The 22,935-nt window shown below is 45.1% G+C and overlaps 1 protein-coding gene across 16 annotated transcripts in view; it reads right to left on the bottom strand.

Annotated features, from left to right (window-relative positions):
• The window catches only part of RHBDD1 (rhomboid domain containing 1), a 208,775-nt gene that overhangs the window by 79,257 nt on the left and 106,583 nt on the right, over positions 1-22,935 (bottom strand). The window contains exon 8 of one of the 16 annotated variants that reach the window (XM_055573628.1): positions 1,088-1,182. The exons of the other annotated variants lie outside the window; for them this stretch is intronic. Coding sequence (XP_055429603.1) covers positions 1,109-1,182 — 74 coding nt within the window. The 3' untranslated portion in view covers positions 1,088-1,108. Of the gene's footprint in view, positions 1-1,087; positions 1,183-22,935 lie in introns of those variants that run through there. 16 annotated transcript variants of the gene reach the window in all.

Raw genomic sequence — 22,935 nt, 5'->3', positions numbered from 1 at the left:
CAGGCTTCGGGAAAGCTGGCGACCTTCTTTTCTCTGCTGAGTAAAACCATGCATTGAACGTTTACAGACTTGGGTGAAGTGGCCTCGCTCTGATGAACTTGGTACAGAATATTAGTATTTATGAGCCTTGCTTCTGTGTTCCTGTAAATGGAGGTCAGCCCTCAATTTTACTGAAAGAAAGAGTGAGCATGCTTCAAAGAACCTCAGGAACAGTGCCTGGTTTAAGAAGATTTAGCTCAATTATGGCACTAATGGTGAGATCATAAGATTTATTGACTTGTGGTTCTTGATGGAAAAATTTTCAGTTCTCTGCGGTTATGTATAATGCAGTAACCTCTGCGTTTTACATCTGAGGGAGGAGAAGCAATTCCATCCACATAAGAATTGCTAAAAAGAATGCTGTGAGTTGATGGCCCTTTTCCCTCCTGTTCACCATCCCTGTAAACAGAGATGCTTAATTTGCTGGTATTCATAGATGCTGCCATAATCTGATGAGCCCTCTAGGCCATTCAGTGAAATTATACTAAAGTGAAGTCGCAGGATGGCGTACCTTTCCCTTAAATCAGGGACCCATGGAGGCAATCACTTAAAAATTTTTTTTTAAATCAAGAAACCTCTAAATGTTCTTTTCCTTTGTCAAATGAGGTCTCTCTTTCAAAAATGTTACTTGATTAGAATTCCATGAATTCTAAAGCTTACAAAACGATTTCTGATAGCACAGTTGCTAAATCATTTACTACAACCAAAAAGGCCTGGAAGAAATCCCAAGCGCAACAATTAGCAAGATATTCTTTGAAAGTGGGAGGTGCCCAAGGACAATAAGACCACTCTATTGTTTGAGTCACTAATTACAATGACCTATCTATCCATCCATCTGTCCATCTCTAAAAAGAGTTTGAAATCACTTAAAGTCTCAATTTTCATACAGATGGAAGTTTCATTATGGTTTATAGTAAATGTAACACGTATTAACAGGTGTGACTTGAGAGAGAAAAATTTACATTTCTACTCCTCAACCAATGAGTTGAAAAAGTAAAGACTCTGAAGCTGGGAAAGACTGAAGGCAGAAGGAGAAGGGGGATGAAGAGGATTAGATAGTATCATTGACTCAGTAGGCATGGATTTGAACAAATTCCAGGAAATAGTGAAGAACAGGGGAGACTGGCGTGCTCAGTCCATGGGCTGCAAAGAATCAAAAATAACTTAGTGACTGAACAACAACAAAAACCGATCAAGTAACCAGAGTAGGAATTTCTTAGTTCTGAGACAGTACCTGGAATCCCAAAATGAGCAGCTTTGAATGGAAATCAACTCAGTTACTACTTTCCCTGTTGTACTTCTCTGCCTGTTCTAGTTGGCTAATTTGGGGGACCTTAACTGGCCACAACTGACTTCAAATCAACAGGCTATATATAATTCAGTCAGCAATTTGAGTAATCCAAAATACTGGGTCTACTCTGTCAGATCTAGAGTTTTTTGCAATATAGACAATGCAATGTCTGAGCTCTGAAACAAAAAGACAAAGTCCAGGACTTCCCTAGTGGTCCAGAGGTTAAGACTCCAGGTTCCAATGCAGGGGGTACAGGTTCAATCCCTGGTCAGAGAACTAAGATCCCACATGTGTGCTAAGCCGCTTCAGTAGTGTCTGACTCTTTGCGACCCCATCGACTGCAGCCCTCCAGACTCCTCTCTCCATGGAATTCTACAGGCCAGAATACTAGAATGGGTTGCCATGCCCTTCTCCAGGGGATCTTTCTGATGCAGAGGTCAAATTCTCATCTCTTGTAGCTCCTGCATCGCAGGCAGATTCTTTACCACTGAGCCACCACATGTCATGAAGCAGAAAAAAAAAAAAAAAGGGAGAGAGAGGAAATCCAGGGGGAGATAGTGTTTTCTGGGCAATTGCTACAGGCTTTCCCTACTTACTCTCCCTGCCTTTGAAAAAGTGTACAACTTGATTAATTTTCATGAACAGAACATATGGAAGCAACATCCAGACCAAAACACAAGAGTATTTCTAGCACTCACAAGCCTCCATGTGCTCCCTCTCAGCAGTGGTCCACGGACTTCTCACAGCAGAGATTTGTTTTATCTATTTTTGTCCAGAAGTGGATTCATACAATAAGTACCCTTTGTGAGTAGCTTCATTTTACATTATGTTTATGAGATTCACCATATTGCTTTATGTAGTTTTTATTCTAGTTATTCTTCTGAGTAGAAGTTCGTCTGTTTTACAGATAGAAAAATTGAGGCTTAAAGATTTTAAGGAACTTGCCATGGCCACACAGTTTGGTCAGGAACTGAGTCCAAAGTCAAATTCATGTTTATTTCTACTCTGCTCCAGACATGCAGTGTGTCAGTTGTCTTAATTCTGAAACCAGACTCTGTAAACCTGAACAATACTATTGCTTTTACACTTGATTTGGAGGCAGGGTCTGTTTAGAATGCAGCGGGAAAATGTTACCTTCTGCTGTAGATAAGCCTCATTGCAAACAGCAAGATTTTCTGGATAACAAAGTAACTAGAATTAGGATCTCCCTTGACAAGGTTTTAGGCAAGAGGTCCAGTTGTGTATGTCAGCCTTGGTAATTAACTACATCATGTATTTTCTAAACAGAGAACAGCCTCTAAGTTCTTATGAAATAATTCTCAATAGGCTGGAGGAGCAGCAAAGAGACAGGCTGAAGACTTCCCTGGTGGTCCAGTGGTTAAGACTCTGCTCCCTATGCATTGGGCCTGGGTTCAATCCCTGGTCAGGGAACCAGATCCTACATGCCACAAGACCCAGGGCAGCCAAATAAATTTTAAAAAGAAGAGAGAGAGAGAGAGAGGTTGAGGAGCAAAGTGTCTCCCATTAGGAACCACTGTAACATGAGGTATGTATTTCTTTAAACAAATGGATGTAGATTTTCATACTAAAGGGATTTTCCATTTTTTAAATCAATCTGTCTGTAATCCTTTCACAATTCTGTCATCATCTTAACACTTTATCGAGGGATTTTAATGAAATTAGGAATGATCTTCAAGCCCCTTTTATATATATTTATACATAAAATCCCTTTAGTAAAAATCTCTTTAGTATTAAACTCTATACAATGATTTATATACATTTAATATGTAAATGTTTCAAATTTTAGGATGTTTCCAATTCTCTTTGATCTAAAACAGAATGCTCACCAATCTGGAGGTGCCTCAGATGGAGTTTACTCAGTGACTTCAGCTGATTCTGCAAACTGAGGTTAACTGTCTCCAAGAATATCTTTCCCAGTTCCATACACTCTGGGACTGCATCTTTTATTTATTTATTTTTTTAAATTCAAAATCACCTAAGAATATCCACTGGACAGATATGAGAAAATTCTTGGAAAACTAGATGCAGGCCTCCCTTTGCTCCCATATCCTCATTGCCTAGTAACAACGAGGTCCCATGTGCCTGGCTGGGACGGCAGAGAGAAACTGGACATGAGCTCTGTCTGAAGGGACAGATTGGAGAACATACTTCACAACAGAAAAAAGGAAGCAGAATAAGGAAGTCTTTTTGTGGGCAGAGAGTTCTGATAAAAAAAAAATACACACACACACACACACACATGCACACATACATATACATGAGTACAGACAATGCTAGATAAAAGATGAAGACCTTTCAGAAAGATAAAATCCCACACTCTTCTCTGAAGCTCCAAGGCCAACATGCCTGACTTGCCCAGGAGGGGCGGCTGCAGCCTCTCTGGATGTTTTGATGGAGATCCCACACCTGCCCGCAAACAGGGCCCTAGCAGGACCTCAAAGTGGGGGGCCACTGCCCTGCACCTCCTGCCTGGCCTGCATCTTCATTGCCTGCAGGGAATCTTGAGGGCCAAATGGTTACCTATTAAAGTCTCTGGCTCCTCTCCTCTGTCAGCTCTGACTTCTCATCTTTATCTCGCAGACAGAGGAGACCTTCCACTGTCTTCATTGCCTGGACTTTCTGACGAAGTTAAGACGGAGCACGGTGGGGAAAGGACAAGCAGGATGGGACTTCTGGTGGCTCCTTGGAGCCTGGATCCCACGCCTCCTTTTGTTTATTGGTCATGGGGTTACCTTTGAGTAACTTTTTAATTTTTATGTTTGGTTGTGTTGGATCTTCGTTGCTGCGTGGGCTTTTCTTTGCTTGTGGCAGCAAGCAGGGGCTGCTCTCTAGATGTGGTGGCTTCTCCTGTCGCAGAGGACAGGCTCTAGGGCACGCGGGCGTCAGTAGTTGCGGTTCCCGGGCTCAGTAGTTATGCCACTCAGGCTTAGCTGCTCGACGACACATGGGATCTGCCTGGATCAGGGATCAAACCCATGTCTCCTGCATTGGCAGGAAGATTCTTTTACTGCTGAGCCATCAGGGAAGGCCTGAGCAACTTATAATTTAATTATGTTTTAAAAGGAGAGGGAAATGGGTATCAGATTATTTAAACTATGATCAATTGAGCTCAAAAAGATATTAAATAGCCTCCTCCCAAGACACACAGGGTTCTGGTCGGGCAGCTCACCACCTGCCAGGGCATCATCATAAAAGAGTTCAGCTGTGACTGAATTCTCCCCTCGCAGGCCTTTTAGTAGCCCTGTGCTATGAGCACAGTCTCCATAGAAAGCAAGCAGCTGGCCAATGGAGACAGGAGTCAGAGCCCTTCCGCAGGTCAAATGCAAGAGGTCTGGGCAAAGCTAGACTGTCTTGGAGAATCTATAAATGGGACAGTTGTCTGGTTTTCTGCAAAGATTCTTTAAGTTTCGTGTGCACAATAATGAAGAACTTGTTAAAAATGCAGAGTTACTAGATTCTAAAGGCAGAGATTCTTTGCATTAAGTGGTTGGGGCCCAGGAAGCTATATTTTAATGAACACACGTCTTTACAGGTGGGCTTGCATCTGGCTCCACCAGAATTTTGGACAATTCACTTCTCTCCAGGGTCTCAGGCTCCTGTCTGCACAATGAGGGAGCTGGACTGGACATTTTAGACCTCCATACAAAGATGTAAGATCCCACCCAATGAGGCATCAGGATTGGCTGGCCAAAGAAGGCAGAGTGGGCCATGCCAGCAAACCGCCTCCTCCATGGCCGGTGGTCTGGGCAGCTACTCTGCCTGTCAGCCAGCCTGGCCGTGACTTCTGACAGCTGGACTGAGATTTGGCCAGGCTGTGCTCCTTGCAAACTTCCTCCAACTCATCTGATCGAACTCAGTGTCCCTCCCCACCCCCTGATATTTTAATTTTTAATAAACTTTTTATTTGGGAATAGTTTTTAGATTTAAAAAAGTCTCCAAGGTAATATAGCCAAACATATTACCACGGTCTAGTTGTCAAGACCAACCATTTACAGGGATGAGCATGTTACTGTTAACTAAATTCCAGACTTGCCTTGGATCTCACTTGTTTTTCCATTCATTGCCTTTCTCTGTTCCAGGGTCCAACACTCCATTTAGTTGTCAGGTCTCCTTAGTTTCTTCCTGCTGGTGGTACTTTCTCAGTCTTTTCTTATTTCCCGTGACCTTGACAATTCTGAGGAGTACTAGCCTATAGAATGTGCCTCCACTTGGTTTGACTGATGCTTTTCCTCATCATTAGACTGGGGTTAGGGTTTTGGGCAGAATCCCAGAAAGGAGAAGTGCCTTTCCCATCACTCCATACAATCATATGACTTATCACTGGTGATGTCACCTTGAACCCTGGGTAAGGAATAAAGCCTTTTTTTTTTAAAGTTTCCTTTTTTCCCCCTTTTTGGTTGTGCTGTGTGCGAGCTTTGTCTAGTAGAGGCGAGCAGGAGCTACTCTTCCTTGTGCTGCATGGACTTGTACTGCGGTGGCTTCTCTTATTGAAAGCACAAGCCCTAAAGTGCAGGCTCAGAAGTTGTGGGGCACAGGCTTTAGTTGCTCCATGGCATGTGGAATCCTCCCAGACCAGGGATTGAACCTGTGTCCCCTGCACTGGCAGGCGGATTCCTATCCACTGTTACCCACTGGGCCACCAGGGAAATCCAGGAATAAAGCCTTGACTCTCACCACCAAGAGTTACTAATATAGAAGTGGGTACCTAAAGTTGGCTTCATCACTTTCCCTGTTCGAGGATGAGCAGGTTAGGGTGGGGTCATCCCTGACCTTCGCTGGCTCAGATCCCTGAATTCCAGATTCTCTAACAGAGATGTGAGTGTATGAATCACCAGGAGAGCTCTTTGAGAGTTTCCGATTCAGTAGGCTTGGCACAGAGCCCAGGCCACTGTATTTTTAATGAGCTCCCAGGTGACTCTGAGCTTTTGAGAATCCCTGAGCTACAGCTCAGAATTTTTTTTTTTTTTCCAACTGAAAATATCCACCCGGGGTTTCAGGCCAGTATTCATACTTGCCAGCAGGTGGAGTGAGAGGCCTATGCCTCGGAATCTGCTGCAGAAAACCAGGACAAATTCCAGTCAACAAAGCATTCCGCATAGTAAGCAGAATTAGGGTTATTTTGAAACAGATGGGCTCTCACAGAAGCTGCTGCACTGAATATTATGGAGTTGTTTATTGTCTGGATGGTCTGAACCCCAGGGATTATTGGCCAGCGTCTAGCAGTTTCTATGTCATATCAGATTTCTTCCAGGGCAAAGGAGACTGACAAGGCCCTGGGAGAGATACAGATGTGGTTATGGGTATGGATGTGGATGAGGATATTTTAACCAGCTCTAAATTCAGAATTTACCCTTGCTATGGTGCATACTGCCTTCCATGGCTGCATGCTTCTTCCTGGAAATGACTGGTATCATTGTAACTCCAAATGAGAAGAGAGAAATAGATACAATCCATGATAATCAGACAACGAATCCTGGATGCAGCAGTCCTAAAAATGCTTTACATTAAGCCTAATCAAAGTGGCTCTGCTTCCTGGTTTACATTTACCCAGAACCTCACTTACATGTGCCCCGACCCTCCATCCTCCTGCCCTTCTCCTTGCGCTGACGACCCCAGGGTCCTTGCTACCCCGGGGAGGAAGCAAGGTCAAGGAGGGCCATGGAGTGCCCATGTTCACCGTGCCTGATGCAGTGGTTCAAAGCATGTAGGACTAGGGTGTTACAAACGGAATATTCGTGAGTCCTGGAAAGCTTCAAAGGCCTTTAGCACCTCCAGGTTCCTCCCTGGAGAATGTTTGCCTTAACTAATTCCTTAGCCTGTGATCCTGGACACTCAGCTGCTGCTGTCCTGGCCAGCCTGGGCTCAGAAAGGCCCTGAGGGTGTCTTGGAAGGCAGCAGCTTGGTAACCAGTATGTCAGAACAGGTCTGAACTATCTCTGCTGCTGGGCAGACCCTCAACCATCTGAGGGATGCATGGATGTGCTTCCTACTGGGTGAGGCCCTGCTTTAAGTGGTGGGCTCACAACTGCCTGGGACAGTGGCTCCTCCCCAAAAAGGATAAAACCCCAGTAGACGGCACCCTCTCTGTCACACACAGGGCCAGGTCCTCCACTCAGAAAACAACAAAATCCCCAGTACACTTACTCTTTGCCCAGACTCGCAGGCAGAGGCAGAGAGCAGAAGTACTGCTGATGATATTTAGACCTGCTTCAATTTTTTCTCATTTCCTTCAACTTGAGTTTGGAATCAATGTCCAGCTTCTTAAGCAAAGGCCCAAGGTAATGTTTTCATTGACTTTTAAAATCATAGACCACTTGGAGTTAGCCATCTTTCCCTCAGAAACCTCAATGCTTATAAAAAATTGTTTACAATGTTGTGTTCGTTTCTGTCATACAACAATGCGAATCAGCCATAATTATACATTTATCCATCCCCTCTGTCTTAAGCCGCCCTCCCCTCCCCAACCCCACCTCCCTAGGTCATCACAGAGCACCGGACTGGGCTCCGTGCATTTTACAGCAACTTCTCACCAGCCATCTATTTTAGACACTATATGTACGTATGTTGGTGCTACTTTCTCCATTCGTCCCACTCACTCCCTCCCTCACTCCGTTCACAAGTTGTTTTCTACATCTGTGTCTCCATTCCTTCCCTGCAAATATGTTCATCAATACCATTATTCCATATACATACATTAATAAACTATATTTGTTTTTCTCTTTCTGATTTACTTCACTCTGTATAACAGGCTCTGGGTTCATCCACCTCACTAGAACTGACTCAAATAATAATCTTCTGAAAATACCTTTTAACCTTTGGGCATAAAAAAATACTGTTCATGGGGTTCTCAAGGCAAGAATGCTGAAGTGGTTTGCCATTCACTTCTCCAGTGAACCACGTTTTGTCAGAACTCTCCACCACGACCCGTCTGTCTTGGGTGGTCCTACACGGCACGGCTCATAGTTTCACTGAGTTAGACAAGGCTATGACCCATGTGATCAGTAAAGAAAGCTGAGTACCAAAGAACTGATGCTTTTGAACTGTGGTGTTGGAGAAGACTCTTGAGAGTCCCTTGGATTGCAAGGAGATACAACCAGTCAATCCTAAAGGAAATCAGTCCTGAATATTCATCGGAAGGACTGATGCTGAAGCTCTAATACTTTGGCCACCTGATGTGAAAAGCTGACTCATTAGAAAAGACCCTGATGCTGGGAAAGATTGAAGGCAGGAGGAGAAGGGGACGACAGAGGATGAGATGGTTGGATGGCATCACTGACTCAATGGACATGAGTGTAAGCAAACTCCAGAGATGGTGAAGGACAGGGAAGCCTGGCATGCTGCAGTTCATGGGGTCACAAAGAGTTGGACATGATTGAACAAGTGAACAACAACAAATAAAAAAATATAAGTAAAGATCATCCCAAGAAATCAAAGAATAAAAGAAAGTAAAAAGATGGAAGGTCAACAGGAGAACTTTGAAAAGGGGCAAAGAAACTTTAATCAGGAACTTCTGCTGAGAGCAAGCAATCAGGGGTCACGTCCATATCACACTGGACAACTACTGCCGGGTCACCATGTGTCAGGAGAAGTGAGGGTGTTGGGTCTGGGAGGGAAGGGACAGCTTCCCTGTCCCAGCTGTTGGGACAGCTGGCCCCAGGCTTGGTGGCAAGACTGACTGGCAGCAAATAAGATGAAACATGTAACAGGCCCTACATCCACCCACTGCTTCTATGTCACCATCCTACAGAGCACATGGCACGTCAAAGCTCTAGAGATTAGATACCGGGTCTAGAACAGTCACTTCCAAACTTGCACGTGGGCGGGTGTGGCAAGAGGCAGGTTCTAGGTTTTAACGTGATCAAGGAATCTGCTCTTTTCACAAGCACCCCAAGTGAGTCTGATGCTACTGAGAAACTTGGGTCAGAGGGATGCTGTGCTATATTCTGGGGTTTTGTTTGGCTGTGACCATCAGCACCGGCATGATGCCATTTGGTATTGTACACATTGTCTTCTCTCATATCTTCCCTGGGGCTTCCCTGATAGCTCAGTTGGTAAAGAATCTGCTCTGGTGGTTTCCCAGGATGTGCTGTGCTTAGTCCTGGAGGAGAACGAAGACACCAAAGCAACCCTGTTCTCCTGACTGCTACTGCTGCTACTGCTAAGTCACTTCAGTCGTGTCTGACTCTGTGTGACCCCAGAGACGGCAGCCCACCAGGCTCCTGTCCCTGGGATTCTCCAGGCAAGAACACTGGAGTGGGTTGCCATTTCCTTCTCCAATGCATGAAAGTGAAAAGTGAAAGTGAAGTCACTCAGTCGTCTCCGACTTCTAGTGACCCCACGGACTGCAGCCTACCAGGCTCCTCTGTCCATGGGATTTTCCAGGCAAGAGTACTGGAGTGGGTTGCCATTGCCTTCTCCGCTGTTCTCCTGAAGAATATACCAAATATGATCACAGTGTTGCCCTGGTGAGTCTATTAATTATAATGCGAGAGTGGTTGACACTGGCCGCTCAGGCAGTCCTAGGAACAAAGCCACTCACCTCTGAATCCCAGGTGCCTGGGACACTGTGGGGGCATCATAAATGTTTGCTGAATGAACCAAAACAACAACTAACATGACAGCAGGGCTGGGCAGAGAGGAGGCTGGGGACCGGAAGGCCAGATCAGGCCCTTGGGGCTAGAGGACCCTGAAAGATACAGGTAAATAGTAGCAGCTAGGGAATTTCAAGGGCCAAGAATCTTGGTTTCTCACCTCTGCCAACAACCAGCTTCCAAACCCTGAGACATAAATGGGTGAGAAAAGGCAAGAGGAGGCTTCGGAAAACAATTCATCTATTTGTTTCCCTTAACCAATGCATGGAGGCTGTCTGGGCTCCGGGGTTCCACTACATTAGAGGCCTTCAGTACCTGGATGCAGGCTGAGATATGAGATGTGATAGGTATATCCATGATGAATGCTATCACAAAGGCTGTAAAAAGTCAAATTATTTCCACTTTCAAATAAACCTGATTTAACTACACGTTAGGGATTGGGGGCAGGAGGAGAAGGGGATGACAGAGGATGAGATGGCTGGATGGCATCACCGACTCGATGCACATGAGTTTGGGTGAATTCCAGGAGGTGGCGATGGACAGGGAGGCCTGGCGTGCTGCGATTCATGCGGTCGCAAAGAGTTGGACACAACTGAGTGACTGAACTGAACTGACTGAAGTGCGTAACTACACGTCAAGAGACATCAGTATCAATGTGCAATTACAGAAATGATCCCTGACCTAGGAAATGGTCCCCAAGATGCTGAGCAGTCAAGGGGAACACTGTGGTTCAAAGCTCTCACAAGAGTTGGAAGCTGCTGGCCAGCTTCTCTTGCAGGTGGAAACAGAGGAAGACAAGCTGTTCGGGGAAGAGCCTGCAATAAGAGTGCATCACAGCTGGTCTCAAAGGGGCCCGGCTGGCAGGGTGGGGTGGGATGGGCATCGAGAGACTCACCAGCCAAAGCCCATGAGGAAACAGCAACTCAAGGGCCATGGCAGATGCACTTGCTGGGTTAAAAAAGGGCAGGGACCGAGAGGAAAAGTAACTGGAAGAGGAACAACATCCATGTCAACAGTCCAAGCCCTGTGATTTCTGAATGGTTGGTGGATTAGAAAACCAGGGTGGGCTCCTTGACCAAGGCCTAGATAACCAGGGAGGTGAGGATGACACATGTGAATCTTCAGAGTGGACAAGCTCTGTGAACCAAGTGGCAGGGACAGGCTTGTGCACAAACACGAAGAGGCGTGAGCCTTGCTCTCTGCACCAGGAGCTGAGAAACGCTTCCTCTGGGTCAGAGCTCGCCCCGAACTGGGACGGTGGTGAACTTCCATGACGCGATAAACCGCCCCAGAGGCAGGACTGCCATCTTAGAAGCTCGCTTGTTTTCTGTATTCGACGGTATTTAACCTGAGCTGCGCTGCTGGTTTTGTGTTCTGTTAGGTTTGACTAACTCGCCCCACCCGTACCAAGTTCTGATCCATTAAAGAAAGAGCGTGTATGTGTGTGTGCATGCTTGTGTGCGGGCACAAGTATGTGTGTTAACAGATATGCCTTGTAACTGAAATGTCTCCAATAAACAAGCCCTCCCAGTCCGAGGAGGAGCCAGGGCCTTTCTCAGACTGTAGGCACACCTTTGAAATAGCCTGCCTCTAACTAACCTAGAATTGTTCAGAAACGATTCTAAAATGGCCTGTGCTATGGAGACTCAGTAACAAAAATAGCTAATTTTTGCCGTGCCAAGTTGCTTCAGTCGTGTTCGACTCTGTTTGACCCTATGGACTGTAGCTCATTAGGCTCTTCTGTCCATGGGATTCTCCAGGCAAGAATACAGGAGTGCCATTTCCTTACCTTCTTCTTACACATCTATCAAACAATTTCTAGTAAAAGCAAACTTATGAACAGAAAGGGAGACCTCAGTACGAAATTTTTTGAACTTTAAATTCCAAGTTAGGAATCTAGAGTGAAGCTTATTTCGGATAACATGATTTTAGGTAAGTGGGGAGGAAAATGTTGCTCTCTTGAGCATGTTTGAGAATATCTAAGTGTGTGCTGTGACCATAGAAAAGGCGAGTACTGAAAGGCCTACCTATAGTTTCAACAAAGAAGCTTTAAAGACTGTGTCACGGGTGGAAAGGAGATTCTATGTGAGATGCAGCCAGCACATCTTAAAATCATGGATTTTCAGAGTGAGATTGAGGAGGACCTGGGATAGCGGCATTCTGTCTGCATTTCAGAGCCGGGAAACTGAAGCCCAGAGAGGGTGACTGGGTCTCCTGCTTTGCACAACTAAGGGGGGGAAGAACCAGATGCTGCATTTCTCGGGGCTCTGGTCCTGTCACCAGGCTTCACTGTTTTCTCTTTCGGCCATTTCATCCTGAAGAATCCAACCTCCCTTTCAAGTCTGGAGTGGACATCGGAGTTTATAAGAGAGCCCTCCGGCACCCGGCTTTGGTGGAAGGGAATGTGCGCTGGTGCCAGACACAGCTGCCTTTGAATACTGGCTCTGCCCCTTCCTCTGGACCCTCGGAGAAGTCACTTTCCTCATCACGCCTCAATTTTCTTGTCTGTGTAATGCAGAAACCTACCTAGAGATGTGCTCTATATGGACGGGAGTAAAGGATGCCAGGGTCTGGCACGAAGCGTTGGAGGGTCAGGGTCTTCTGCTATTACACTGACGACTTTCTGCAAGCTGCCCCACCCCAGGAATGTTCCTGCCATCCACTCAGTTAGTCACACATGCTCAGACCCCAGTTGTCCTGGAAGTTGCCCCTCCCTCACCTGCCCCCTTCAGCCCATCACCAAATCCTGTCGTCATCACCTGAACATTCCTCTGACTCGTCCCTTCCCCAGCACCTGCCCCATCACCAGCCCTGTCTAAGCCACCTGCTTCAGGAGCCTGGGTGGTGCCTGAGCCCTGAGACGGTGTCCTGACCGCGCTCTGGTCTTCCAACCAGCCATCCTCCACAGGGGTGCTGGAACACTTTCCTAAAACATTCATCTCATCAACTTTATCCTTGGCCTAAACCCCTCTAGGAGTTTCCTTTCATCCAAGAACAAAGATCAAGCTCTGTAGCCAGTCCAGCAAGCCTGCCCTCCCTCAGCACCGTCTCCCAGGGATCGTTCCCCGCCTCCCCCAGCTCTCAGGCAAGTGGCCGTGCCCCACTTTGCTCTGTGCTATCCCAGGATCACGTCCGCTTTCTCCAAAGCACACAATGCCACGGTTAGTAGTTTCTAGCAAATTACAGGATTCTGGTGGTCTCAGTCTAGCGCATCCTCCTAAGGTGGTGAGCTTTGTGGGGTGAGCACTGAGGCTTTGTGTTCATATTCTCCCCTCCGGGATGAATAAATAAAGGAACCAGGAACAGGAGGGAGGAAGATGCGGAGGAGTTTAACCACTGTCCTCATTTTACATCCAGACTGAGGCTCGAGCATGGCGTGTGATTTCCCGAGGTCGAGATCCCCAGAGGCCAGATCAAAGAGCAGTGGTCCCCACACTACCCCCAACCATGCTGCTTCAGAAACCACCACCCACATCTCTCTTCACATTAGCTGGTAGCTCAGAAAAAATAAATAAATAAATAAATTGTGGGTTCTTTTTAAAAGTGGGGGACTATGAAGACACAGGGGTGTGTGTTGGTCATTCAGTCATGTCCGATTCTTTGTGACCCCATGGACTGTAGCCCGCCAGGCTCCTCTGTCCATGGGATTTTTCAGGCAAGAATACTGGAATGGGTTGCCATTCCTTTCTACAAGGGATCTTCCCAACCCAGGGATCGAACCCAGGTCTTCTGCATTGCAGGCAGATTCTTTACCATCTGAGCCAACAGGGAAGCCTGTTGCTCAGTCATATCCGACTCTTTGTGACCCCATGGACTACAGACTGTAATTGTCATGTGGATAAAATAAAAAATTGAGAGTTCATAATGGGGAGATTTTTGAGTTAAAAAGAAAAAAACACCATGGAAATGCACAAAATTTATTGCTATTTAGACCAAATGGAACAACATTTCCAGAGCTGTCTCTATAGATCTGAAGATTCTAGGTTAAGGCCAGCTGATTTTGTCAAAGGCTTGTAGACTTGTTTTCTGACACAGGCACTCTTAGGCAAGGAAAAACAAGGGTGTTAAAAGCTACACTAGTATCTAAATGATCTAAATGGAACATACTTCCATGAGTCATTTGCAGCTTTAAATACTATAGAAAAAAGAATTTATGAAACATGCCCAAACAGCCTCCCCTTTGATGTGGTGAGCTCTTTTCAAACCACATTGTTCAAATTTATGTTAAAATGCAAACCCTTCATGTTTACAACGGGACTCTTGGAGGAATGCAATATAAAAGTACAACTGCTAAATTTCAAAGACAAGACTTATAACCCCAGAACAATGGGGCATTCCCAGAGCGAATTTATGAGCTGTTAAACCTCAAAAGGTTTCCTCAATTAGCAGTGAAGGTTCTTGACATATTTGCAGCCTGATATAGGGGCTGCTTTTTATATAATTTGGGGTGTACTGCTTTTATCGGAACTTTCCCTTACTTTGGTGGACCTCGGACAACAACCATTGTGCTCCTCTCTGGGCAGCGTTTGATCCTACTAATTATGCTGTGGGGCTGGGATGGCATTTCACGGTTTACCATTGCTCCTGGGGAGCGCTACAAATTATACATAATGCATTGCATTGTAACTGCTGCATTGTGAACTTGGCTTGCCTTTCCAACATAAAATACCGACATCCAAGTAGTTTTATTATTAAAAAAACAGAAGGGATTCTTTCGGATTATAAACATCTGAAGACCTAACATTCTCATGATTCTGGCGGCTATTTTGGACACACGGCGGGTGGGGGGGTGGGCAGTGGTGGTGGTGGCAGGCAAGGCTGAAAAGCAAAGCAAATATATTTCATATTAACGCTTACAGAGAAAAAGAGGAGGCGGTCACGAAGGCAAGACCACAGTGAATGCAAAACAAAACGGAGGAGGAGCTGTAGGGCTGACAGAAGTCCAAACTGGGAAACCAGAGGGGCAAGGTCTAGCCCTGGCCCTTCACCTCGCTGGGCTTCAAGGTCCTCATTTTGAAAACAAAGGCATGGGATGAAATGACCACAGAGGTCCCTTTTCCATGGAGAGAGGAAGCTCAGGAGGGCAGTGACTTGGTTTCCCAGTCTGATTTGTCAGGCACAGCCTTGTCACAGCCAGGAACCTGTATCTTGTACCAAACACACGGCCTCTTGCCGTATTGGTGTGGGGCCTCTTAGAAAAAGATGATGTCTCTTTAAACAACAGGGGCAGAATAAATGAAGCACAAGTTTTACATATGCAATACCATCAAGAGCAAAAAAAAAATATATAAAAATCACAAGGACGGGGGCTTCCCTGGTGGCTCAGTGGTAAAGAATCCACCTGCCAATGTAGGAGACATGGATTCGATCCCTGATCCAGAAAGATCCCACATGCTGAGGAGCAACTAAGCATGTGCACAGCCACAACTACTGAGCCTGTGCTCTAGAGCCCAGGAGCCGCAACCGCTGACGCCTGTGTGCCTTGGAGCCCATGCTCTGCAACAAGAGAGGTCACTGCCATGAGAAGCCTGTGCACCGCAACCAGAGAGTAGACCCTATTCGCCGCAACTAGAGAAAAGCCGGTGCAGCAATGAAGACCCAGCAGAGCCAAAAATAAAATTAAAAGAAAAAAAAAATCACAAGAACAGTACTGGGGTCCCTCCAGACGCCTGCAGCAGGCCGGTCACAGGACCGGCTGCAGGCTTAGAAGCAGTGCCCAGGCGCCAGGGTGTGCCCTCCTAAGGCTCCTTCTCCCTGTAACGGGACAGCAACCTGATGTACAAGGCAGACGGGTTTCCTTCCACTTCTCAGAAATGGAGGAGCCAGAGGTGCTCCAGAGAGCAAGCTTACAAGCACAAGGGGTCCTCACCCGGACAGCTCAGCGGGCCAGAGGACACAGCCCGCCGTGCTCAGGCAGGGTAGAACATGGCTGTGTTACAGCTGCGGCTTGTCTCTGAAGTTGGGCCACAGACAATCCAGTGTGCAGCTGGCAGGCTGCTAACCTCCCACGAAAGAATTCTGTGCCCCTCAACTGACTTTCTCCTTCCCCCTGGTTCAACAGCGGGCAAATGGCCCAGTTAATTTCAAACCAAATTTCAGACTTACATTTGACGGTTAAGTATGCTTAGAACTCTGAATGTTTAGCAGAGGAGAGTCAGAATTCTGTTTCCTTAAATTTCACACCTAGTGCTGCATAAAAGATGTCCTGGATGAGAAACATGGCCGCCATCTGTCCAGATTGAGGAAAGGCTGTGAGGCATGTGGGTCTCCTCTCTTCGGAGCCTCAAGTTGACCATGGGTAGGTGGGCCTTCTGCTACTGACTAGCTCATGTGAGCAAAAGGGGACACAGAGCAGTGGGCAGCTAGGAGGGTAAACAGTCAGGATTACAACTCTAGGGCAGAGTACTCATAGTTCTGGGCCCTAGAGCTGTATGTGAAGGCTCACAGGCATGCTACCAGGGAGAGAAAATCAGCTGTGATTTTGTCAACAAAAGAATCAGGTCAAGGTTCTTCTCCCCTGGTTATCACTCCTTAAAAGACAGTAATAGCAGTGATAATATGAGGCCTGGCCTTTCCAAGAATGGCCATCTCTACGACTTTCCCACTTGCTTATTCTCAGTCGAGTTTACCTTGCTTTCTAAAAAGAAAACAACTCAAATGTAAAATAATGGAAAAGTTCCTGGTGAAGGGGACAGGGCAGGGAGAGTGAGAGGTCATATCTAGGAACTGTTTTGGAAAATACTCCCAAGGCAATGGAGCTTTGCTCTAAATAAAGAAAATACCAATCTTCAAAAGGGGATAGTTTTGGGTAAATGGCAAAGCATGAGGAAGCTGAGTGGAATATGAAAACACTACCTTCCTGACAAATACCATATGATATCACTTATATGTGGAATCTAAAATATGACACAAATGAGCCTATCAGTGAAACAGAATCATGGACAACAGAGGACAGACTGGTTGCCAAGGGGGAAGAGCCTGGGGGAGAGACGGAAAGGAGTCTGGGGTTAGCAGATATAAGCCTTTATATATAAACAACAAGGTCCTACTGTCTAGCACAGAGAACTTACATTCAATATGCTATGATAAACCATAGTGGGAAAGAATATTAAACACACACACACACACACACATATATATAACTAAATCACTATGCTGTACAGCAGTAATTAACATAACATTGTAAATCAACTACACTTCAATTAAAAAAAAAAAGAAAGAAAATACTATCTTCCCAACTTCTTTAGACAAAATTAGGCCTGAGGTCCCCCCACGCAGGCACCCACTTCATGTCACCAGAATCTCCAGTGTAAGAAAACATCTTGCACAATTTTCTTAAGTAATTATTTTCTTAAATTGATGCCAGGCAAATCTTGTTCTTTCTCTGGGGAGAATATACTTTGGGATTCCTGCCACAAATTAAATGCTCTAGATGAGTTTAGAGAAAGATCATTTAAGGACAATCAAATCATTTAAGGATAATCATATACTCACATATGCATACATATATATACATACATGTGTGTGTATATACATGGCCATGTGTAGGACACATATGTATATATACAACATACACACCCTGGAAAAAGCAAATACTGAACATGCATGAGTGCCTAGCTTAGAAGTTCAGGCAGGAATCTGTGAGGAAGGATAGTGCCAGGGGACAACACAAACTCAAAAGGGCTCTGCATTCCTCTGTTTTGAAGTCCAAGTCCATCAAGAGATTTTGAAAGAAATCAGAAAAAATAAAGCAGTGGAGGAACCGAAGTTTTACATTTCCATTTTCTATGTTACAGGCTTTCTTTCCCTCTCCAACTTTATAAGCAGAAGGTTTCAGCCTTTTGAAAACACAAGGACACTTGTGCACATACAACCAAATCCAAACAAAAAATGAGATATAAAAACCAGGGTCATTTCAAGTTATACCTCAGGCAAGAGCTTGATCGAGGGTCTGGACTTCAGGGAGAAGTCTGTCTGGTCCTGGTGGTGGTCCCCATACAGGTGGCCAGTGAGTATTTGTCAAAGGACTCAATGCCAAAGACTTTCCTTGGATGGAGAGTAAGCTCCATCATTGCACCTCTGGCCCACAAACTCAGCCAATCAAGGGGCACTGCAGGTCTTTACTTTAGCCCTGGTCTGTCCTGGAGCCATCCAGCGAGATCCATCACAGCCTCTAAAGACCTTGGGATGATCTGAGAAGAGCAATCTATCCTGGTATCCATTTATGTAAGAAAAGTGAGGATCCACTTCTCTAAGGGTGAACCAGGGGTTCCCAGGTGGCGCTAGTGGTCAATAACCCACCTGCCAATGCAGGAGACTTAAGAGATGTGGGTTTGATCCCTGGGTCAGGAAGATCACCTGGAGGAGGGCATAGCAACCCACGCCCGTATTCTTGCCTGGAGAATCCCATGGACAGAGGAGTCTGGTGGGCTAGAGTCCATGGGGTTGCAAAGAGTCAGACACGACTGAAGCAATCTAGCATGTAGAGGTGAACTCAGAGCTGAGGAAGGAAAACATGGCTCTGTCCTTTACACAATCTTCATCTTTCCCTCCCCTCTCATGGCTCCCTTTGTATTTCTTTCTTGCCTAAGAAGGGAACTCTCTAGCTTTCTATATCATGTTCAATAGTTACCAAATCCAAATCCAAGAGCTCTGAAGAGAAACCACAAAGATTCACTTTTAGATTAAAAAAAAGTCACATCTCCTGAAAACACAGATATCACATGAGAAACACTTGAGAGCTGACACTTAGAATTCTAAACAAAACAAAAAAGACAGGCAAAAGCACTTCTTTGGTTTTGTCAAAAAAATGAGTATCTGAATACTAATAACAGCCACTATTTACCTCACACTTGTAAGGCAAAGCAAATAAATAGGGCAATTAAACAGAGAACTGATGATCACCGCAAGGGGTTACTCCTTCATAAGAACTCTGTGTGTATGTGTAGTCACTAAGTTGTGTCCAACTCTTGCGAATCCATGGACCGTAGCCTGAAAACCTCCTCTGTCCATGAAATTCTCCAGGCAAGAATATTGCAGTGGGTTGCCCTTTCTTCCTCCAGAGGATCTTCTCAACTCAGGAATCAAACCTGAGTCTCCTTCACTGGCAGGCAGATTCTTTACCACCAGGGAAGCCCTCATAAGAATTACCAAAATGCAAAGAACCTGTAGTCTATTCTTCTGTGTGCCTTAGCTGTAACAGGGTAGAAAATCGGCTCGAAAAAGAACAATGAGAGAAAGACAACATCTATGTTTTCAATGCAGTTTGGGAGTGTCCACCAGGATGGCTGTGTAAAAGAAATAGGCCATCCAGGGCTTATGTGGGCTTTAATATCAGACTTTACCATTTACTATTCACCCATTTGTCCATTCCTTCACTCTGTCACTAGGTGGTCATCATCCAACAAATATTTATTAAGCACCTTCCCAGAGCAGAAAAGTATAAGAGCAGGGGGATGGCTTTATCCTCTGTGGGACCAGTGCTCAGGGACTAAGCCTGTGAAAATGTCTGAGATCTCAAAATAATTAATTGGCTCCCTAAGTGGGGGGGGGAACCTATAAAACTGAACAGTAATAAATATTTTATTAAATGCCTATGAAATGTACCATATTGATCATTTAATATCTCAACTCATAAATGATATATATATATATATATTTACAGCCATTTACTTAAAAATGTATTAATATACTATAGCTGGGATGTCACGTGTGAACACATTTGAGATGATATGGAGTAGGGGGTGGGGCTTCCAAAATTAAAGCCCATGGAAGTCCCTAATGCCCCCACAGGATGGACAGGACGTCTCTGCCCTCCTGGAGTATACAGTGCAGCGGAGGCAGAGTCACACGCGAACAACCCCCATCACCTTATGAAATGCCTAAGAAAGTTACCCCTCTGGGCCTTATTTTCTTCATGAAAAAAATAACCAACCAGAAACCATAGCCTTAGGGGCAGTAAACATTGAGGACCAATGTTTTATTAAATGATAGGAAAGTATTTCATAAGCTCAGAGTCATGAAAAGTCAGAATTTAACCCCTCTCATCTTAGCTCCTCCTGGTGGGAAATGTCTCTTACCCTGTTGGGTGCTATACCTGCTGCCTATGCGGGAATCAGTGCTCAGAACAGAGACAAATCTCCACCGCACCCTAAAAATAAGGCTGCTTTGGTGCCCTTCTGCAGCCCACACATGTCTCTGAGAGACAGACATACATAAACCAGGATGCTTCATGTAAAGATAAAACCGGGTCCATATCATGAGATTCCAAAGAGACAATGGTTTAAAGGCTCGGCAGGTAAAGAATCCTCCTGCAATGAAGGAGACCCAGGTTCAATCCCTGGGTGGGGAAGATCCCCTGGAAAAGGAAATGGCAACCCACCCCAGTATTCTTGCCTAGGAAATCCATGGATAGAGGAGTCTGGCAGGATACAGCCCATGGGGTCAAAAAGAGTCGGATACAACTTAGCAACTAAGCACGCGTGTGCACAAACACACACACACAAAGGTTTAAAAACAAACAAACAAAAATTGCTTACTTTGGTAAAAATAAAGCCATTTTCCAATTAGCTCAGCCCTAAATAGACACCACCATCTATTCTGCCCTAGGAATAAGAAGCTGCAGAGTGCTCCTAAATTTGACTTTACTTCTTGTTTTTGTAGACATTTCATGAACTAACTTAATCTTTCCAGGGGCGGCAATGTTAGCACACACGTAAAAGCAGAAAATGAACTCAGCTTTGGAAAGGAAGGATCACATGGTATAACACAGAAATGTGTCCTAGGAGGCAGTTTGATTCTATTACTTCTCATTTTCCCTTTTCCCTATTCGTCTTCATGGGCACCCTTTTAGGGAGCAGGGTAGGAGAAGGCTGGGGTAGGGTGTGCCCGGGTGAAAAGGAGTCCAGGACACAACATAACAAACTGAAGAGGGATAATAGTTACAAACTTGTGCAAGTAGAACCTGGCTGCTTCACCTGTGTTAGAATAGACCCTCCTTCTGGCTTGAAGATTCCCTTTGTGTCTCACCACAGGATGTGTGTTAGGATCATATACAATGAGTTTAAATAAAACAAGAAAACAAAACGAGAAAAAATTTGCATGACGAAGAACGAAAATCTACTAAAAACACTTTACGGTGGCTTCAAACATGGAATCACATTTTATAAATAACGTTTTTGTGGCTTGGGCATAAGAGACTCAGGAGGAACATGTGGATTAAATTTCATCCAAAATGCATAGGGCTTTAAAAATTAAGGGGAAATTGGCTTGGCAAAATTAGCTTGGTTTGTAGAGCAGAGCTTGGGGGGTGGGGGACAGAATAAAGAAGTTTGCAAATGGCAGTCACTCTGGTATCCCCCTACCCCCACCTGCTCTCTTGGATGACCAGGTCAACTGGCTACAAGGGCCATTGCCTGGGAACAACTTTCTTGGAAATGATTTAACTCTCTCTCCCTATTTAGGCAAACTCTTCAATAATTGTATAATAAATGACTCTCCCTTACCTTTAATATCTCAAGCATCAAAAATAGAGGCCTAAGGTCTACTTGTGTAAAAAATGTTGAGTTATCTTAGGTGCTGATCAAATGGCTACCACACCTTTGTGGCAATCAGGTGGGACTGCATATGTAGGGACATTTTTATTTCCTATTAATCCAATTGAAACTATTGGGTTGGCCAAAAAGTTCATTTGGGTTTTTCCGTGTGCTGTAATGCAAAACCATGAACAAACTTTTTGTCCAACCTTTACTCTTTTCTCCCCAAACAAGCATTATTTTTGACAAAGCCCACAAGAATCAGGCTCTTTTTTACTGCCCAAACCTTTTTTTTCTTCACCACACAAACTTATACACCAACACTACTGCCACTAACACTGCTATACAGTATCTGAGTGTTCATTGTGCGTTGCTGCTGCTGTTGTTGTTCAGTCTCCCAGTCGTGTCTAACTCTGTGCGACCCCATGGACTGCAGCACGCCGGGCCTCCCTGTCCCTCACCATCTCCTGGAGTTTGCCCAAGTTCATGTTCACTGCATCAGTGATGCCATCCAGCCCTCTCATCCTCTGATGGCCTCTTCTCTTTCCGCCCTGGATCTTTCCCAGCATCAGGGACTCTTCCAAATAGTTGTCTGTTCACATCAGATGACCAAAATACTGGAGCTTCAGCATCAGTCTTTTCAGTGAATATTCAGGGTTGATCTCCCTTAAGACTGACTGGTTTGATCTCCCTTAAGATTGATTGGTTTGCTCTTGCTGTCCAAGGGACTTTCAGGAGTCTTCTCCAGAACCACAGTTCGAAGGCATCAATTCTTTGGCGTTCTGCCTTCTTTACTAGAGATCAAATAGTGTTTATGGTTTCCAAAATGCACCCTCAAACACAACCTCGTTCCATTTTGGGGGACAGTTATGACAAGCATTTAACCCATTTTTTTTAGATGAAGAAAGGGAGATTCAGTGAAAGATCATACAGCAACAACTGGCCACTCTGCAAATACCAATTGTACTTTCCTGCCCTGGCACCTTTTATTGCTCATTTTTCTCTAGAATATCCATTCCCTTAGTCCTCACTGACTAGACTCTCCCATTCTTCAAGAAGCAGAACAAATACCACATCTTTCAAGCTATGATCCTTTATGTCATTATGTCTCTAATCAGTTGACTTCAAGGGAGACCATCCTAGTAAATCCAGGCGGACCTGACTGAATTAGCCGAAAACCGCGAAGAGCAAAGCTGAGGTTTCCTGGACAAAGAAGAAATTCCACTGAAGAACTGGAGCTTCAGCCACCCTTCCTGAAGGCCTGTCCTACAGACTGCAGACTTGCTGGTTCAGTTCCCAGAACTGTGAGCTCCTCAATGAGTCAGGCACTGCTCATTACTGGATCATGAGAAAATAGCTAAAAAGATTTTCATAAAGTTCATAGGGTACACTCGGGATATCCTGCAAAGTATTTGTTACATGGCATTTATGGAACTGACTCTTGGGGATCTGGGGTCAC

Source organism: Bubalus kerabau, chromosome 3 (genome assembly GCF_029407905.1).
Source record: "Bubalus kerabau isolate K-KA32 ecotype Philippines breed swamp buffalo chromosome 3, PCC_UOA_SB_1v2, whole genome shotgun sequence".
Lineage (NCBI taxonomy): Eukaryota > Metazoa > Chordata > Mammalia > Artiodactyla > Bovidae > Bubalus > Bubalus kerabau.
The sequence above is the reverse complement of the archived record's forward strand: the minus strand, read 5'-3'. Positions and strand labels throughout refer to the sequence as shown.